This window comes from Bombus affinis, chromosome 7, assembly GCF_024516045.1.
Source record: "Bombus affinis isolate iyBomAffi1 chromosome 7, iyBomAffi1.2, whole genome shotgun sequence".
Taxonomy (NCBI): domain Eukaryota; kingdom Metazoa; phylum Arthropoda; class Insecta; order Hymenoptera; family Apidae; genus Bombus; species Bombus affinis.
Window position 1 is genome coordinate 16,280,128 of NC_066350.1, and position 19,733 is coordinate 16,299,860.

A 19,733-nucleotide genomic window follows, 5' to 3' on the forward strand; every position below is an offset into this window, starting at 1 on the left:
TTGAAACGTTGAAACGTTGAAACGCAATCCTCTTGAGAAAAGAATGTCTCGTTCTTGTAACAGTTAGGTGACTATCGGAAGAAAAAGCAGGAACGAACCGCGTCGATTGAGAGAAAACTTCGATAATGAGTTTTGGCTGGTTCGTCCGATGAAAGAAGTCACGAGGGGTCGTCGGTGATTAGTTCGATTTCGAAGGCGTATCAGGGAGATTGTAGGGAGTTTTTACGCGTTAGGGTGGGACACGGGGCAAGATTGGTAAGCTAAGGTCCTTTGAACTGGTGGTATATATTCAGAAGTAAGATTTCGCCCTCCTGCTTTTTCGTACCACCATATTACATAACTTGGTGAAGCCGGTTAAATATAGAAACAGGAGATTCGATTATAGAATCGAATCGTCTCATCTTGCGTATTGTGGCGTAGCTACTTCGTAATATAATATTTATGCGGGCATAGTCTCGCAAAAATAGACAAGAACGATTTCAATCAGAGTCGTGAGTGTACCGATTCCATCGGAGTATTTGCAATTAAGATTGCACGCTTTGCATAAGGAATTATTCCTCCCTGGAATTATGCTTACATTGTATAAAACGAACCTGTATACATCTACACGGTGATAAATTAACAAGTCAATAACTCCATTGGCCACCCTTTCCCGTTTCATTTTAATCTCCGATCAGCCCTAATCTCTCGGCAACAATTTTTTTCTTTCTCTCGTCAGTCACTCGATCCTGGAATTTTCGTTATCGTTGCACCGCGCCGACCTGAGGCAACGCCAACAGGATCGTCCACGCAGTCCCAACCCCGTCCACTCTCCCTCCATTCAAAAAGAGAGAAACATTCCTTTCGGCGACGTTTTTCCTTCGAATTTCTTAAAACATATAGCCGAGCACACTATGCCCGTGCACCGTATGATCAGCCGAAATATTCATGAATATATTTCGTATATTACATGTATCCCGAAATGCGAAAGATGTTATTACGCGGGTCCCGATTATTCTTCGTACGTAAGGCCAAGAATGGAGATCGGGTCCCGGTCCTTGGAAGGGCGCGAGTCTTCCAGAGAAAGTATATATAACGCGTACTACGAAGAAAATGTGCCACGTAATGCGCCGCGAGGCCCGAAGCGAGGATGACCACAACCTGGTGAACCGACGCAGAGGGGCAAGAAGGCAGAGGCAGATGCAAGAATCCAGAAAAAGAAGCAGCTGCACCCTGTGCACCCAACTATCCTTTCCCTCTCTCTTTCTCTCTCTCTCTCTCGCTCTCTCGCTCTCTTTCACTCTCTCCTTCGTGTTTTCTCTCTCGAATCTTAAGTTTTGATTCTATGCGCCGCCTTCTGCTGCCCCTTTTCAATAAAAGGCAACGATACGCGTTTCGAAATATCCCAGTGTGTACCGAAGGCTTTCTTCCGCAGCTTTTGCGGTATATCCCGTGTCCAAACAACTGCGTGAAATCGATGATACCGGATAGCTTAAAATTTTGAATTCAGATTTTCCGAGCGACAGTATACAAGATAGCCAAAAGCTATGACCGCTAAGAGACTAAAAGACTGCGTAAGTTAAACGCATGAAACATAGACAATTAATACATAGATGAGTTTGATGAGTTTATAAATGTAGAAACGATTGGACTAGCGTCGAGCCAAGTGCAAAATGTCGAGAGATAGAAGAACCTGGTGCAAAGGATCTGGAAATTGCGCATCTGGCCAGCTCCACCTTTGCTTTGATAAGAATATATCTCGGATCCGTAATCTCACGGCTGTGCGCGGTCTTATGCTATATTTCTCGTCGAACGTTATCAAATACGCCGAAGGATAACTGGCTTCTGAGAAGGAACGATCTGCCGATGTACGATAAGCTTGTTAGTCTCGAGCGATGTTCCCTCCTCGTGTTCGCCCTCCCCTCTTCCTCTGTTCATCGTCAAGCTATACTGAATCATAACTGACACCGAATTAAAAGCGAAGGTCCCCTTTGCTCTCTCGGCCTCGTCCCACCCTTCCATTCGTCTCTATCCTTCCAACTCTTTGCTCGTTCGTTCATCGTGGTAATTACCGAACACGATGTTTATAAAAGGTGTTGCGATAAAGTTAAATTGGCCTGTCTTTTGTCGATGAACGACGCGGATCGGGTTCGTTAAACATTTACAATTTGTCCGTGAAGCAGGTTCGGGCTATCGGAACGCGCGTCGTGCAATCATGTCGGTTCGAAAATTTAGAAACACGGCCCGGTAGAAACGTGTCGCGGCGATATCAAATTACGCTCGTTACGACGCATGACCCGGGTACCGATTAACTCATCGTGAGTCAGTGTATAAACGACGCGACGACAGGCAAGCGGTAACTCGACGAGTTTAAGAGGTTTAATACGTACCTTTGGTGGAAGAATGCAGATCTCGTTAGTTGCTTCTAATAAACCCAACACGACCGTAAAAATCGTAGTACATGGTGGACAAAAGTTCACATCCATCAACAGGATTATATGACACTGAATGACAGTGTCCGACAGTGAATGCAGAGAACATACGATATTCCCCTTATCTCTGTATCACCGCTGGGAATTTTTTCTCAAATATCGCACGGTAGATACAGCTTCTTATCTCCGCATCGAACGTCAAATAATTTTCGTCGTTGGAATCGCAGAATAGCATTTTTATTTGGAATAACCAAACGTCTTTTGATCGAGTAGCCGCCGGATTGTAAAAAGTAATTAAACTCTCGTTTTTGACGCTATTCGCGAGACGTACAAATTTTCCCGAGTACCAACAACACCGAGCTAATCCTTAAAAGAAGAGCAGAAGGACTCGCGTTCCTCTCGAAGTAAGGTACAGCAGGTGTCAAATCTGTGCGCGCTTAATTAGCGCAACTCGTTTCCCAGACCGTTGGAAATTACGTGTTCGTGCATCTTGCTGGAGAAAAATAGACGAGTAACGGGGGCCCGTGGACACAGATCGATCCAGAGAGAGAGAGAGAGAGAGAGGGGGAGGGGAGAGGGGGAGAGAGAGAAAAGCGAGAGAGAGTGTGGAGCATCGGCTATCGAAGGTTCAATCTTCGTGCCATGGGGCCGGTCACTATATGGGATTCTGGGGATACGGGGGAGGTAATCGATTACCATGGGACCGATCTTTCTCCTCCTCCTCCTTTCCTTTTTTTCTCTCTTTTCTTTTTCTCTTCCCTTTTTTCCCTTCATCTGCCCACCCCCACTCTTCCTCTGTCTCTCTCTCTCTCCGTTTCACTAGCCTCCTACCCTGGTCTTTCGAACCGACGCCAAAATTTATACCTGGCGGCTGCTACGGAGATGCACCCTCGTCTGAATGGAGGCAGGGCATTCAACGGCGCCGCGAACTGTGAAACGAAAAATATATGGTTTCCAAAAGAACAGCCGTAGGTCGATCCTCGAAAGGCGGAGGAGAGAACGGCAGCGAGAGAGGAAGAAGGACAATCGACGAGAGAAAAGAAAAATGCCAAGGGGTGGGAGTTGGATGTGTGCAAGAAGGTGCGCGAAGAGAATAAGAGGCGAGAAAGACTCGCGAGACCCGTGAGTGTCCTGTGCTATAGGAGCTCCGAAAACGAGAATCGGATTCTTTGAATTTTCGAGACCGGCAAGATTGATGCCGTGGAACATTCTTAGATGTCGGTGACCGTGGCTCCATGGTATTGTCGACAGACAGTTGGACGTCTAATGACGAACGATGGGGGCTCCTTGTCGTCCGAACGGGACGACCCCCGGTGTTATATCGGTAATCTCTGCGGCCGGTCGCCGGATTTAGAAAAGTATCGATGGTTTGATCGTTGCTGACATAGTTTACCTCCGAACGATTTCGCTTCCTTTCCAGCGATACCATGTCGCGATCAGAATTTGCGTTACGTCGCTCCAATAATGTTTGGTAATGTGGTAATAATAAAGGTAATGTTTGAAGCAATAGCAGAATATTACGGTCACTTAGTTATTTTAAACAGCTACGTAATTCTCTGTCTCTGATTCCATCAATTGGTTGTGTAATTTTGCGAATACGTTTGCCATCGCGTGGCAAACTTTCTTTTTATCTACCAACGAGTACACATATTGTTCTATTCACAAACTTTTGTAAAGTTCACGTGACACGTTTCTTTTTCGTGTACGCGTGTAATTTATGCCTGTTACGCCGCTAATAGTACGATTCAACGTAAATTCAAAGAAAGAATAACGAAGGATATACAAAAAGAGACGAAGAATGAAATGAAATTATTAGAGGTCGGGGTTTGCGAGCAAAGGCAGCTATATAAACGAGCTGTATACACAAAAATGCTCGTTCAAAGTTCGTACGTGCTGCGACCGCGGCTCTAAACTTGTTTTGGAGCATAAGCTTACAAACTCTAAAACGATCCTCGGTGATCATTACCGTCTCTAATCCCCCATTCATAGACATTAAACTGTTACGCGGAGCCCAGCGAGCTCCGAAAAAGTACTCGGCCGGAAAGCACTCGACCAAAAGAATCTCCAAACGACAAAATACCCTACCGACTATTAACCCACGGCAACAATGCCGAGCAAACAAAACGCTGCACTTCTGTCCGCAATAATTTTTTTTCATCCCTTGCTGCCTCTGGTATCTGGTTCACAATGGAGAACCTTTCCCGGTGTGTCGATCCAGATCAGCCATGGACTATGACGACCCTCTCGGTCGCATTTTCTCTATCCCAACACCCTAATCGAGGATATTCACAATCAAGTAGTCTATTATTTGTTGAAAACTCGACAGAATGGTCGAGAGAAAGAGAAGAAAAGAGAGAAATAAGGGGCGGAGGGGGGGGGGAGCCAACAAGAAAATCGTGCAAGATAAAAGACACGAAAAGACGTCAGGTATCCTGGAATATCTCCGGGTCAACATAGAGCATCGTTTTCTTCTTCTTCCTCGTCTAATTCTCGTCAGGTATACGTAGTAACCTTCTTCCTCTTCTACGCGGGTCCTTGAAACCAAAGAGCAAAAGAAGCCGATGCTCTTGGCGTGTCGGGACAAAAGCGAAGCGAAACGATGGTGGCTCGTGCAAGCGCGCAGAGTCTCCCGAAGTATATACGCACCGTTAGGCCCCATTTGTCTAGAACATCAGGATTTATGCCGCCCGAGGTTACTCCGCCCTTGGGCCTTCGAGAGTTCCACCGATTTACTTTTATGGCTCCGTACTACCAGCAGCAGCCGGCACGAAGGACCGGGTGAAAGTCGCGCGCCGATGCTATTCCGTGGTGTTGCGCAAGGGAAAATGTTACAGGAAACACGCGAGGGGACCACCGACTACGGCAGGCAAGCAACAAATTGTGAAACACGCTCCAAACTGAAAGAGACGACGCGTACAAGAAACCGCGTACATCGCGAGTGCACCGTATCGTGATTCAACGACACGAGTCTCCGACTCAACGATGCATATATCGAGGATAAAAGCGCGGATGAAAACGACTTAGAGGGTCGTTCGGATCAACTTTATCGACTTCGAAGCTTTCCATAAGATGGAGCATAACCTTCGACACGATTAAATCCTCCACGTTTACTTACGGACAGATTTTCCGTTTCACGTGACTTTAAGCTCTTTTTCGTCCGTTTCATTTAGTCGGTGGCTCGTCGAAGGTTTCCTAGAGCTCGAGATAAATACGCGTTATCGTCGTTCGAACAAAGACGAATACCAATGCGCGCACGGAATCCTTGCGCCGTTGGTCTTCTGTAACGACGGGATTCATATACGAAGGTAACTCCGCCCTGAACCCGGCGGCCGCAGGCCTAGCTATTCACATCCGTTTGCTTCGAGTGTCTGTGCTTGCGTCGAAAAAAGGAAGAGACGAAATAAAAGAGAAGCGAAAAGAAGAAAGGGTTCCTCAAGGTTGATTTTTACGCCACTTGTCGCTCGCCTCTATCGTTGGCATGGACATTTTCTTCTACCGCGTTCTCTAACTAAACAGTGCCCCCCCGCCATTCCTTTCTCTCGTCCTTACCGAAGACATCCTAGTTATCGCAAAAGTCCCTTGTCCCAAAGGACGCCGCACGTGGTGCGTCCAGGTATCAGCTAGTGGACCTCGTACCTCGCGAAAACGATTTCGCCAGAAAAGTCACGTGCGGAAAGCAGTAAACGTAAAAGTCGTCGCCTGGGCCAGAGATCCCCCCGAGTTTCAACGAGGACTAAGGCCTTCGTGTTTACTCGACTGCTTAGCACGTCGTAAAGGGATGACGAGTCTATTTCCTTGAAACGAATGGCGAGGACACACAGGGCAACGGGAGGAGGGGTTTGATGTATGTGCAGAGGACTTGTCGAAGAAATCCTTGAGTTGTTGACAGAGAGAACGGAACAGGGACATAGAGGCAATACGAGGCGGATGATAAAGAGGCGGAACGAAGTAGAGGAGGATGAGACACGAAAAAACAGAGAGTGGTGAAGAAAAAGTTATCTGCCGCGAAGAGGATCTGGCGCGGTCGAAGAGTAAACGATAATGACAACTTCCTGATTCGATGCTCGCTCAAACGACGAACGCGAGGAATTCGTGTACGAGCCGCTCCAACATATGCCGTTCGCATACAATTCTGTTTGTTTACACGTCGGCAAGACCGCGCAAGGGGAACGCAGCTACGAACAGCGAATCGACTCTCGGCAGACTGACGCAAACCCCATAGATCGTGAATAACCCTGGTATGGGAATGCTCCGTTGTCACGAACCGACTTAACGCGCCTGAAAATCTCGATAACGATCGGCCGAATGTTATCGCGTTAAGTGGAAACATGGGTCACCAGGGAATCGACGATAACGAATAGCGACGATCGAACCGCTTTGAAATTTCGTCAACGTTGAAACTACCGGTGCCTGCTCTGCTCTGCTCGCAGTGTTTGCAAACACTGGCTCAGTGGTGCGATTCTTGTGAATTTGAGATATACAATTGGCTACAAGTTTCCTCCAAGTCCCATTTCAGATTGAAAGGAAAACTCGTTTAACCTTTTATATCTCCCAACACGTTCTATTCTCTTCTTGGTAATCCACGGATATCCCTACAACCCGTAACGCAATTGTAAATCTGGCAAAAAGTCAGAGAGCCAAAGTGTATACACACATGGCGCGTCTGACGTGGCGCAAATCAGCGGCACACAGGCTGGTTACACGCCCCGTTTTCCCAGACGCTGCGGAGCAGAAGCGATATACGCTATACATCTCTGACCGATACGACGCCGAGTAAACGAAGAAGGCTCTGGAAGGATGTGGTTGTTCGAAACACCTCGGAGGAAGGGACGAACGGCTAGAAAGAGTCGGGATGGTGATTTTCCGCGAGTCACGCGAATTCGTGACTGAATGCCGAGAATCTCCGGCGATGTGTCACGCTGGTGTGAAACGTCACGGCACTAGGAAGTGACCCCGAACTGTCGTTGGGCCCGCGTACCTGTGCACGACAATGTCCATAAACAATGGGAGCTATCTCGGGGATATCAACACGATGGCCAGGCCGTGGATCTGACCCAGGAACGGGGCCCTGACCCCGAACGTGCACCGGGACACGGGTTATCTTCCATATCGGCCGGACAGAAATGTCTCAATGCGCAATGCGGATCTTTGTCGAAGGTGCAAATACCGTGCAGCCGGTCTGTCTCTGTCAAGGAAATCCTCTAAACGGATGCGCGTCGAACCTCGCGATCAAACCGCCGAGGGACAGATTAATAATAAGGATCGTGGAATCGTGTCTTCGAGATAACGCGTTTGATCGATGCCGGTTTCCTATTGCTCGATTATTTTGTTCGGATAACCGAGCGATAACAGGGCGGAGAATATGTACCGGACTTGCGTCGCAGGGTATTACGAAGCTTCGTTTTGCAACCTTTCCGGCGAGATCGAAGGTTTTGACGGAAATCTAAGTAGATTGTTTTGTATGTTTGATCGCGTTGTAGATAATCGACTCCATTCTTTGGAAGATTCTCCGTTTCATTGCTTGGCTACACGATTGGTATACGATTGTTAAACGACAAATGGCCGTTCAACCTTCTTTTCTTAATTCTTAATTTTTCTACCAGAATACGTGACAATTCTCGTGACTCTGTCGAATTTCCTACATCATCAACCTATTAACCACGATAGAATTCGTCTTCTATGCTTATGAACGAACGATGTAAATAGTAAATTCCAAGGCGCTTCCCTTTCCAATTACAATTTGTGGGATTAACCAGTGTGCCTTCTGAATCGTTCAATTGTTATCGATATTATTCTGATTTCTCTCCATACCTTAGTAATATGGTTATACGTACTTACACGTAAGTAGTAGTTACTTTCTCTATTTTCACCTCATAGGAGGTATATGATGGTTAAAGTGTCATAATGAAAGGTGTTAAAGTTTAATGATCTAAGCCGTAGAAGATAAAATTAAAATATTGTATTCCACTATATAAAATATGGTTTCCTCTATCTTTATTTCATTTTCTTCTATTCGATCGAATGTTTACGCGTTCTCGGAAGCTCGGTAAAAAAAATGAGCACGCGGAGATTATATGGGTATAAGAATATTTTCCAAGTACGCGCCGCTACCTGGAAAGATACCGAAACAAAGTATCCGGCGTGCCATAACACCGTATGGCCGCGGACTGTTCGAAAACTGATCCCGACGTTGCGTTTCCCCGTCGTAGGAACAAACATTTCCATAATCGTAAACCTTTCATCGGCTCCCTCGTACACCGAAGCTGGTATCAGCTATAAAACTGAAGAAGCTATAACGTAGCAAGGTCAGGCCGCAAGCTCTACGTTTTCTTCCCAAACTCGAGTGCTAATATACCGAACGGTACTTGACCGAAGAGTGGCTCCGTCTAATCGACGCCCGAGATCGCCATAAAGTTGGCGATCGTAAAATTAAATCGTCGTTAAATGTCACGGAGGGTCGCTCGATCTCTCGTTACTTTCACGACGATTACAAGGTTCCACCGGAAGAAACAAACAAAAATTACTCGGAGAAGAATTTCGCTAAATACTATTGGCCACGATCGGTCGCTAAATTTTCAATCATGGTAATTAATACTTTGTGTTAATCCTTTCGCTGCGGTAGTTTATCAGGCTAGGGGTATTTCTGGTATACGGATGAAAGGGATTTGCGTTAATTAAAGATATATATGCATGTTTAAACGTTCACAGGGAACCTGGGTCGTTAACGCTCGTGCATTTCTTCCAATCGAATTTTCTAACTTTTGAGATATTCGATTTAAAATCTGATTTTCATATCTTCATACTCGTACTTATATACATATATATGTATATATACATTTTCGGCTGATACGATACAAATTTCAACGAGTATCGGACAATTTTTAAGGTTTCTCAAACGACGTAAATGGATAGTTTGTTCACAACGAGTTAACTGTTTTATATATAGAAATAAAAATGATTATTATGTTCGCGGTGAAAGGGTTAAAGCTATTCGCGTCACACGAGGTTTCTCATGTTCGACCGGATTTTTTCAAGAAACACAAATTCCTCGAGAAAGAATTTGACTAAACGACGACGTTTATAGGCTATCCCGGTGGTTCGTTCCTCGAGGAGAAAAATATTCGGGAACTAATGGTAACCAAAGGTGAAGCGGCTTACGGACGCTAATTGGTAGTTAAAATTAATTAACGAGTCGGCGATACACACGGCTCTATTACCTACGTCCTACGTCTCCGCATCGGCAACGCGCGTACCTTCTCCGCCGCATTAACCGAGTTGGCTGCAACTCGAAGGTTCAAAGGGTGAAAACTGCGGTCGCTTTCGACACATTCGAAACGCCGAGACTGATAAATCTCTGGCCCGCCAACCAGCCAGCCAGCACGGAACTCCGAGAAGCGCGTCGTCGTCGTCGCCGTCGGGATGCCTGAACCACGTGGTTTCAGACTCGACTCCGACCGACTACTATTTTCTTTCAACGACGAGCATTTGATCTCCGATCGGGACAGACGCTCCTCTACTTACGCCGTTAGTCCAATTACAAAGGAGTGGCATGCTGCTGCACATAAATTACACGAGCTCCGGGACAATCTGAATCGTATCGAGACTCGGCCATGGTTTAACTCACGATGTTACTCCGTATTTGTACACAGACCAGACTAATAGGCAAATCATAGCCTGTTTCCACATTTTTATACTCGAAGGTTACTTTGTACGGCTCCTAAACGAGAATAGCGGAAATGTTTCGGTCTTAACGTCTCTCAGTTTCAATTATTTTATTCCATAATCAATAGTTATTCTAGTTATAGCTATAGATAGTTATTCTAAGATGATATTTTTAGATAAATAGGATGGGCTTTAGTTTGCAAAACATAATTACTCTTAAAACGTACGATTCTTTAAAGGTATGGTGGAATATTTTTCGAGATATACGTAATCCTTGTGGCAACTCTACGCTACTGTACAAATCACATGACATCGAGACGTTATTCGTCATTGATACACGTTAGTAATTTTTCGCAATAATTCTAAATAAAATTGACACGTATACAACCTGCCTTTGAAATGAAATCTAAACTAATCTCTTAGCACGAGTGTAACGACTCGACATTGCACAACAAGAACTTACCAATATCTGTAATTCGCTCATTGAATGATATAATACCTCGCCAACTAATTCTTACAAATAATTCTTACAATCACCCGTAACTACACCTACTTAAAACGAATAAACAGCGATGAAGAAGAGAACAAGACACAATTACAAACAAATATCCTCTACCCACTCAAATAGCGCACTACCCAAATTTTCAAATTCCATATTCTCGATTCGAAGCAAACACGATTATATCCGATCTCCAAACTCAAAGCCTCTTCTCTACCTATAAATCGTCGAGCAACACCGTCCTCCGATAAATTCATATTAAACGAACGCGATACGTAAAAGAAAAAAGCATCGTCACCTGTTTGAAGGAAATTCGGCCAGACCGCGGGAGAAGAAGATCGTGTTGCGGCTTTCGACGCGGTTGATAAATCGACGCTACGAGACGGAACCCCGAAAACACGTGCGCGGACGTGGCTGCGGTATAATGTCCCCGGCGGACTATTTCTTTCAACGGCGGCCCTCTGATCTTCGGTCGGCTCTGACACTCCGTCTAGCCACTTTAGTGCCTCCATTCCACGCCTCGCGAGGGAGGTGGAACGGCGAGAACGTTTGTACACTGTGCACGGCTTTTAATAGGACGCAACGTCGCGGTACGCGTGGATCGATGAACTTTCGGTTAGAAGCCACACGCTACGCCAGCAAACCAGAATCGTGTGTTGTCTGTTTCGTGCGCCACCGATCGACTGTGTCGACCCCGAACGAGTTTCGACCTCGAATAGAATCGCCGATTCGTCGATTTTTCCTCACCCCGTGTCCTCGAACGTCCTCGAATTGTCTGCGATCTCGAATAACACGTGGTAATTTAATTTGGAGCGCTCCAGGGACAAAAGATCGTGCCGTAGATGTCGAAATTTTTTCCTTTGGCGTAGGTAATGTATCTTTTTCTTTTGATCGTGTGTCGGTTATTTTGATCGGTTAGGAGGTTTTTTTGTAAAAGAAAAAAAAAAGAAAATACAGTTGATATTGGAAAGAACGAAGAATCGTCGCTGACGTCTTCGAATGTCGTAAATTTCCTAAATGCTCTCGTCGACGATAATCACTTTGTCCCCTCCTTTACATTCATAAAGCACGCGCTATATTTTCTCTCGGAGATTTATCTTCGCGAAACAGCGCCGATTTTTTAACGACCACCCGTTTGATGGAGCTGTATTTTAAACGGGCTTTTTAACTTTTAAACTGCCGCTTCTTTGAACCTCGTGACAAGTGATCGAAATACAATCCGGCCGATCGAATCTACTTAAACACTTACGATATTTCCAATGCACCAACCAAAATAGAAAAAAGAAAAAAAAAAAAAGAAAAAACAAGAAACCTACGTAATCATAAATCGTAATTGTACATGGCGAAGATGCCCGTCAATTTTCAGTGTCAGAAATCCACCGCAATTGAAAATAGACGGCAAATTCGATCGACCCAGTAAATGTAAACCGCACGCTTCGACCGCAAGCCTCGCGGGTTCGGTCGTGTCTTTAAGAAAAAAAAACAGAGGACGATTTGTCGTTTTCTCTTCGAAAATCAACGTGTCACAATTTCGTGTATCTTTAAATATTCACAGTTCTCTAAAAATCAGAGCGAATTGATCGATCGTATAAAACTCGTCGACGAAACAACCGATTAACTGCGACTCGATGAGAACAGTCACGACGAAATTATCAACGCCAACAGGTTCCGTATTCGCAATCGTTCAGCTGTTTAACGGGCGAGCTCGCGCCGGGACAAAATTTTGCCCCGAGGGAAGGAAGAATTACCAGGCGCCTCGTTAACTTTCGTTTCGTCTTCTTCCCTGTTCCGTTTTCACGCGAATCGTTTCTTCCCCTATCTTTTCCCGCGCTCGTAAATCCGATGGATTATCGGCACCGTTAAGAAAAAAGTTGCGGTGGGTCGGCGTAATTAGATTAGGAAACGTTTCACGTACCTAAAGCGCAAGTTTTTTGCACCGGTGTAATTGTCCGAATTTCTCTGATTGCTCGATCAACAGCTATCAAATAATTTTGTATACGATTTTTAGCTGCGTGAGTGGCGCGTATCGAACTAGACTTTCCAAACGAATTCGTAAAAAATTGTCCACGATGATAAGAAGATACTCGACAAAAGATACGTAAAATTCAGGTACCGCGAAAAGTACGATAGCAGGAAACGGTTCGAATTATCCAGGATACGAAAATAGATCGAAGAGGAGAAAAATTCACGGGTAGGAGGGGGCGGATGGTCGGTGGAAGAATACGATAAATATTTGAAGTTAACTAATAATAACGCCGGCACGTCCTAATGGCACGGAGAGACGAAAAGACGCCGCCGGCGACGACGCAGACGACGACGACGACGACGACGAAGACGATGACGAAGACAACCACGACGACTGGTCTTACCCAGCGACGTCGACGAGAGAATCACCCGCACTGCTTTTACATAACGCATTAATGTCGTGCATTAAATGGACCGACTGCGCCGTATACTGGACCATCTTGCAGGAAGTTATTATAAATACGGCACGAGACCGTGGAATTCGTTACGGTAGGGAAAGCCGCGGGAATGCAAGCGGCGCTCTTTTATAAATTATTTAAAAGTTCAAGAGGCCCCCGCTAAAGAACCAGGCCACGTTTCGGCAAAAATGCTTCTGACCCCTATGAGATAGAAATAGATCGACGGAAATCCAGTGCACGCAGCTACCGCCTTTATATTTCTACCGCTGACGAGTTGCGTTGACGTGAATTGTTACGTCGATGCGTATGAAAGGTGGTAAAATATTTTTTCTTCAAATAAAACTACAAATAAAACTACTATTTTCCTTGAAATATATTATTTGATCAAAGTATTCTTCGATCATCGAGTACTTTTTCGATCGTTGATTGGTTTCGTTATTCGTAATTTATAAGAAGTGGTAGGTAGCCTCGTGTTTAAAGGCTCGAATACTATTTTTACGAGATGTAACTTTCGTATTGGAATTGAGTTGGATTCCGTCCGAAATCGTTGGCTCTCAGTCTTTGTAAAACACAGTTTGAGAGAAGAATTCGTTTAGGGCAACGATTAAATTCCGGCTGATTTATGAGAGCTTCTTGAAATCTTCGAGGAAATAGTTACGCTTTACAAGGCATAAAACGATGATTTCGGTGTAGCAATGGCCTGAATTGAGGAAATCAGCTTGGTAGAGGACGGTTCGCGTTCATTCGGACTCGTTAAATCTACGCCCATAAAAACGACGACAATAAACTCGGTCCATAGTCTCGCGGCTGTTTTACGTCGATTTTCAACGCCGAAGAACTGGCTGCGGTTGCCAGCTCCGGAAGAACAAAGGCTTAGTATGTGCACGATGCAAAAATAAGATCAGCCGAGGGGAACCAATTATGGAGCGTATTTGATGTCGCGAAGACAAGCAGGTGCAAACGAGAGAACCGATACGTTACACCTTTCCCTCGAACGCGATTGATGTTTCCTCTATGTTCCAAGGTTATTCAATTTTACCGTTTCGAAGAATCGATTGACTCTATCAAAAGTAATCACCGGATTTTTTAAGATTTGAACATTGGGTTATCATATATCGTGATAATTAAGGAAATTTAAAATGTTCGATATGTTCGATATCGGCAGACGATGCTTAGATCGATACTGTGAGTTATCACGAAACAAACAAGATCGAAGATATTCTTGGATATTCTATCTGTCTGAGAGTAAGGAAAGAGAAAGAAAAAAGGAGACCAATGAAAAAATCAGGAATCGTTCGAAGCTTCGACTTTATCAAATAATTCCTAACGTCTCTCAGTCACGCCGTCAATTTTCAATACTAATTCACGCAGACATTAGAACCACGAGCCTCGAGTCGGTGACGAAATAGAAAGAAGAGGGAAAAATATGCATTATACGGGTACAATGCTTGTCTAAGGAATGAACATGATGAATGAAAGAGTCGAACGATGGCCCCAAAGCCGGTAACGTCCAAGAATGCTTCCTCTTAGTCGTTTTGCTTTCTTCCCAGTTCTCTCTCTCTCTCTCTCTCTCTCTCTCTCTCTCTCTCTCTCTCTTCCCCTTTCCTACTCCCTCTGTTCGCCCTCTTTGATGCAGTCGCAGCTTTGATATTCCTGCCAGAATATCCCACTTATAGTTAGCGCATAAGCCTGCTCTTCTCTATTCGTTTCTTCTCTATCTCACACTCTCTCGCTTTTCTCGCTTCCAATTGTCCTTTCTCACTCGCACCCCATTTCTTCCAAGCTTGCACTATCCCTGTCATACGTTTCCAGCTTTTCCTTCCTCCTCTTTAGCGCACACATTCTAACACACGTGGCTATAGTTTCCTCGACGTTTCTCACCGACTCTTTGTCCCGTCTTGCACGGGACGACGCGACGACGTCGAACCGTTTGCGAAACGTTCCTTGCTCGGTGTTCACCTCGCTAGAATAATACCGTGCACGCGTGGATCTCCCCTCTCCTAACGCGATGAAACGCGGGTCAAGGATCGACGATTAAAGGATTCGTTGGCGAGAAGAGCGTGTCGTTTACACGCTGACGCGAATTCCCGCGGTTTCCGTTGCTTCCTCGACGCTCCAAGATTCCTAGATTCCTCGAAGAACGCCGGTAATTACGTCGATAAGAATCTCGCATAATTCACGTGGTTGGAATAACTCTTAGGCATCGTGGCTAATTTTCTTCTCCTATGGCTGGAAAGAGGGAAGGTGTCGATAGAGCTTGATCCAACGTTCGTCGAGAAAGGAGAAAAAAGTTAGACACGGATATGTTCGCCGACCAATGAACCGTGTCGATTGGGACATGAAATTGGGAAAGGAAAGGGTGACGTATAAAATTGGTCTGGCTGAACGATCGACGAGAATTTCCAGAGGTCCCGAAACGATGGAGGTCCTTGATCGGTACACGCCCACTTTTTCGCTGTTCCAATTAGGCGAGCACCCTTGCGCACGTTTTATTTGGTAGTTGATTGGTGTCGAGCAGACAGTAGTGGAAATTAATGAAGACGGTTTCCGGGGTAGGATATGCCGAACAGTTATTGGCCCTCGAATAATTTCGCTGAAATTCGCGGATTTTACAGGTGTTTAGTCGACAATGCAATTAGCAGCAACACGGTCCACTAGACAGCCAATAGGATATCCGCGATACACGCGTTTATACGATCGACGGAAATTAGGAATGTGAACGGAATAAATCGATGATCGAGATGAGCCCTTGAGAAGATGCAAACATTTAAAGCACCATTTTTGTTCGTGTAAAATGTTACGAAATTTTATTACGAGATTTTGTAGGTTTTTCATCTTTACCTAGATGTAACGCGCGTTAAGTTTCTCAGAGAATAAATGTCTTAATTGCTCAATTTTTTTTTTTTTTTTTTTTTTTTTTTTTATAGAACAAGAGAATAACACAAAGTATCGTATCTTCCAAAGATAAACTCTAAAAATAATATTTCTTACACTATCGGTTTTCTCTATCTATCTTCAACATGGTTTATGAACGGTTCGATCTTTCAATGTACATAAAGAAATACCAATATCAGCGTTCGAAAAATTCCGTAAAAAAGAAGAGCAACGATAACGATGATTAAATAGCGTTATCGTCCGTATTGAGTAAAAGCAAAATGTGTTTCTAAGCAAACCTGCGATATTCGCAACCGCATAGGTTTTTAGGTTCGGAGGGGTCATTGAAGACACCCCATACATATTCATAGCGACTATTTACCTAAGGCCAGAAAAGAACTGTTAAGAACGAAAGCAACGTATCGCATTAATGCAAGGGTCCTCGAAGATCCTACGAATACGTAGGTATATGCAAATGACACCATTGCCGCCGAGGAAACCTTTAAATCACACATCGAGGCTACCAATAACATCGTCGACGATCATAATACAAGACCGCCTTTATGCTCGCTGTACCAGCGAGAGTAGCAAGATGTTCGTCCTCGACTTTAAAAGGATCACGTTCTAAGTACCGTAACATGCAATAACAGCCTTTCATCGGATATAATTCGTAGCAGGATTAAAATAACAAATAGACCAGAGAGCGACGCGTGTTGCATGTCGTAATTAACATACACCGTTCGACGTGGAGCAACAAGTTTTTACAAGAAACGAAGTTTGTTAATCGTTCCCAGGACACCTGATTCTCGCATAGAATTACCGGACACGCCATTGATATCTCGTTCCAAACGAACAACCGAGTAACAACTTCCAAGTTTCACGCGATATCTTGTTATACCGTTGAATTTGCATCTGATTATACCTAAATGAAATAAAAGATGAAAAATCCGAAATCAACGTTGGCGCGCGCTCGAAAAGAAAAGGATCTGTTACAAGAATTAGAAAATTTCCGACGATGCAGATAGGTGAGCAAATTACCGTCACGAACAAATTTCAGACAGATCTCGGTTATTTAAATTTCTCTGCTTCCCACCTTCCCACCGTATTCTTCTTATCTCAGCTCGTTCACTGGAACAGTTGAAACGCGAAATAAGGTAGATACAAAGCGAATCTTTTTTTCCCCCCTTCAAAACGAATGCCCCGGTAAATTTATACATCACAATTCACCGCGCATCGCGGCCATTAACGCGTCGACGACCGGGGAACATGACGGCCATGGTACATCAACCTTCGTGAGGAAACCGAGCTGCCCGGTCCAAAGTACCAAAAGGAGCCACGCCGTGCTTTTATCGCGAGTAATTCGGGCCACGATCGTACGTATACGGTGTCTAATAAATTCGTGAATGGCCAGCCAGCGACTGAAATGTTCTACACACCCACGCGTAACGCACACGAATTGCCATCGTGCAACGGTCGCTCTCGCTCTCTCTCTCTCTCTCTCTCTCTCTCTTTCTCTCTCTCCTTTTTTCTTTCTATGGGTTTCGTCTATGGTTGTGTGCGCGCGTGCCTCGATTCCCGAGGTTGTTGGCGTTTGGTTGCGCGCTTAGGGTGGGTACCGAGCCGACGAACCGACATGGGGGCACCAAGAGAGAGCGGATATTATCGCCAAACGTTAATTTGGTCGAGGCCCGGCCTACCTTCCAATTTTCGAGCCCTTACACGCCCACTTACGAGATTGTCCGTTAATGCTCCGAAACGTCGGGACGCGTTTTCGACGCCCGCGTTTTACCGCCACGGAGAGCTTCACGGACTTGGCGTACGGCCGACGGGTACATCTCGGACGAGGCTTCTCTTTAGACTTTAGACTCTCTCGGCCTTTGCATACGAGACACACGTGTTGTCAGAGTACCGTACGTGTATACTTGAAAGGGTAAATAGAGTTCAACTCGAGCAGCAAGTCTTAGAGACGAAGGGTAGTGGATCTGCAGGTGTTGGACATTTCTAGACGTATAGAGCTTTTTAGAGTTTAGAACTGCAGCTATTAAGACTTTAAATAGCATGCTTTTAAGTTAGGCTCTGTTAACCAGAGGTCTAATTACGAGCAGAAGCCTTTTAGACAAAAGGAATTCAAAGTTTTTAAGGTTTTCATCAAAGGTAGCCTGTAATTAGAATTTCAAAGACGACAGGCGAAATACAAGAGGAATACAAGAGGCATTTTACGAAAAAGGAAGGGTATTTGCAAATTTAACATCGATAACGCTCGTGTATGCGCGTACAGCCTGATAACGCTGGTAATAGTGTAATGTTAACGGAGCAAGGGCGGTCGTATGACGGAGAGCATCGCGATAAAATTAAATGGAACGTCGAAGAAAGGAACGACGCGTCTCCGATTGGACGCTAAGAAAACAGGGAAAACCGTATTTCAGTCTGTGCCTTAACATTCCCGCGTGGACGCGCGCATCACATACGCCCGCGCGCCTAATTTATGTAACACAGAACAAATATACTCGTGGTAGCGTACGGCGCGTACGTAAAGCGCGGTAGAAGCAAAGAAAATAAATACGGGACGGAACAAGTGGAACGTCCGCGAGAAGCAAGAAAATAGTTCGCGCGGCGATTCGTAGACCCAAAATAGGGCGGTGTGAACAGCAGGAAACTTTACTATACACCGTGCAACGTGGAGTAGGAGAGACGCGTGTATTTGGCGTGTGTGAGCGCTGTTGGAAAGAACCGGTTATATAGCAACCGTCCTCCACCTTCTCCACCTTCTTCTTCTTCTTCTTCTTCTTCTTCTTCTTCTTCTACTTCTTCTTCTGCTTCTTCCTCCTTTTCTTCTGCCTGTTCTTCTCCTTCTTCCTTACTTTCCTTCCTACTCATTCGCCGACCTTTCGTTCCATCCTCGCCAAGTATCCAGCGAGCTCGACTACATAATACAAGCGATCCTATACATACAAACAAGCACGCGCGCGTGTGCGTGCTCGTATAGAGACTCTCTGTATGTACAGTGTACACTTACGTGAGGTCCCGACACCATGGGCGCCTGCCTATCTGACATTGGGTGCCTGCCTACGAGGGCGAGTCCGCGACGTTTCTTTTTTCTTTCTTTACCGACCTGGCTACCGACGGACGGACCCTGGGGAACCGTGTATTCCTTCCGAGGAACCTCCGGGGGCGTTGGAATTTCGCCAACGTTTCACGGATAGCCTTGTTTCCGATACGCGGAAACCCAGTCAGAATTCTATTGTACTCGACTCGCAACGGATATCCCAGGATATCCCGCGGCGAAAGAAACACCGCTGAGTGAAACGTGACCGTTAATACATTTAATCGCGCCGATGATATCCGACGATTAATTTTTTGCTTGATGCGTTTTGAGCGGCGTCGAGATCCAGGCGTTGGAAATATAAATGATTCTCTTCGCTATTGTTCCAACTTCGTTCGTATTCGCGTGTGTATACTACGAATGTTTGCGCCTATTTACTATGCCTATACGATTTCCTATATTTCATTCGGTAATACGAGAGTCGAATTATTAGATATATATCGATGATTAATGTCTTCTGTTACAGATTTCGAATAGACAACACAGACCACATAATAGACGTGAACAAGAACAACGCGGCGTTCGAGTACGATCAAGTGAACATAATATGTCCTGTGTACCAGCCAGGAACGTATGACGAGGACGCGGAGAAGTATATTATTTACAACGTAAGTACTTTCGTATCGAATCGTAATGCTAAGAATCTTACCCTCGACATTGGTAGAAAGATCGTCACGAGTCCGAGCGTGTACCCTGGTCCCGCCATCCATAGTGGGATCAACAGATAAATCGAGTTACACGTCTGTCGACCCATTATGCGA

The 19,733-nt window shown here is 45.1% G+C and overlaps 1 protein-coding gene across 2 annotated transcripts in view; it reads left to right on the forward strand.

Moving 5' to 3' along the window:
* LOC126918816 (ephrin-B1) overlaps positions 1-19,733 on the forward strand; it is a 54,652-nt gene that overhangs the window by 22,102 nt on the left and 12,817 nt on the right. Inside the window, exons 1-2 of one of the 2 annotated variants that reach the window (XM_050727232.1) lie at positions 19,131-19,317; positions 19,439-19,580. In XM_050727232.1, coding sequence (XP_050583189.1) covers positions 19,277-19,317; positions 19,439-19,580 — 183 coding nt within the window. In that variant the 5' untranslated portion in view covers positions 19,131-19,276. Of the gene's footprint in view, positions 1-19,130; positions 19,318-19,438; positions 19,581-19,733 lie in introns of those variants that run through there. The other variant, XM_050727231.1, reaches the window with a different exon arrangement.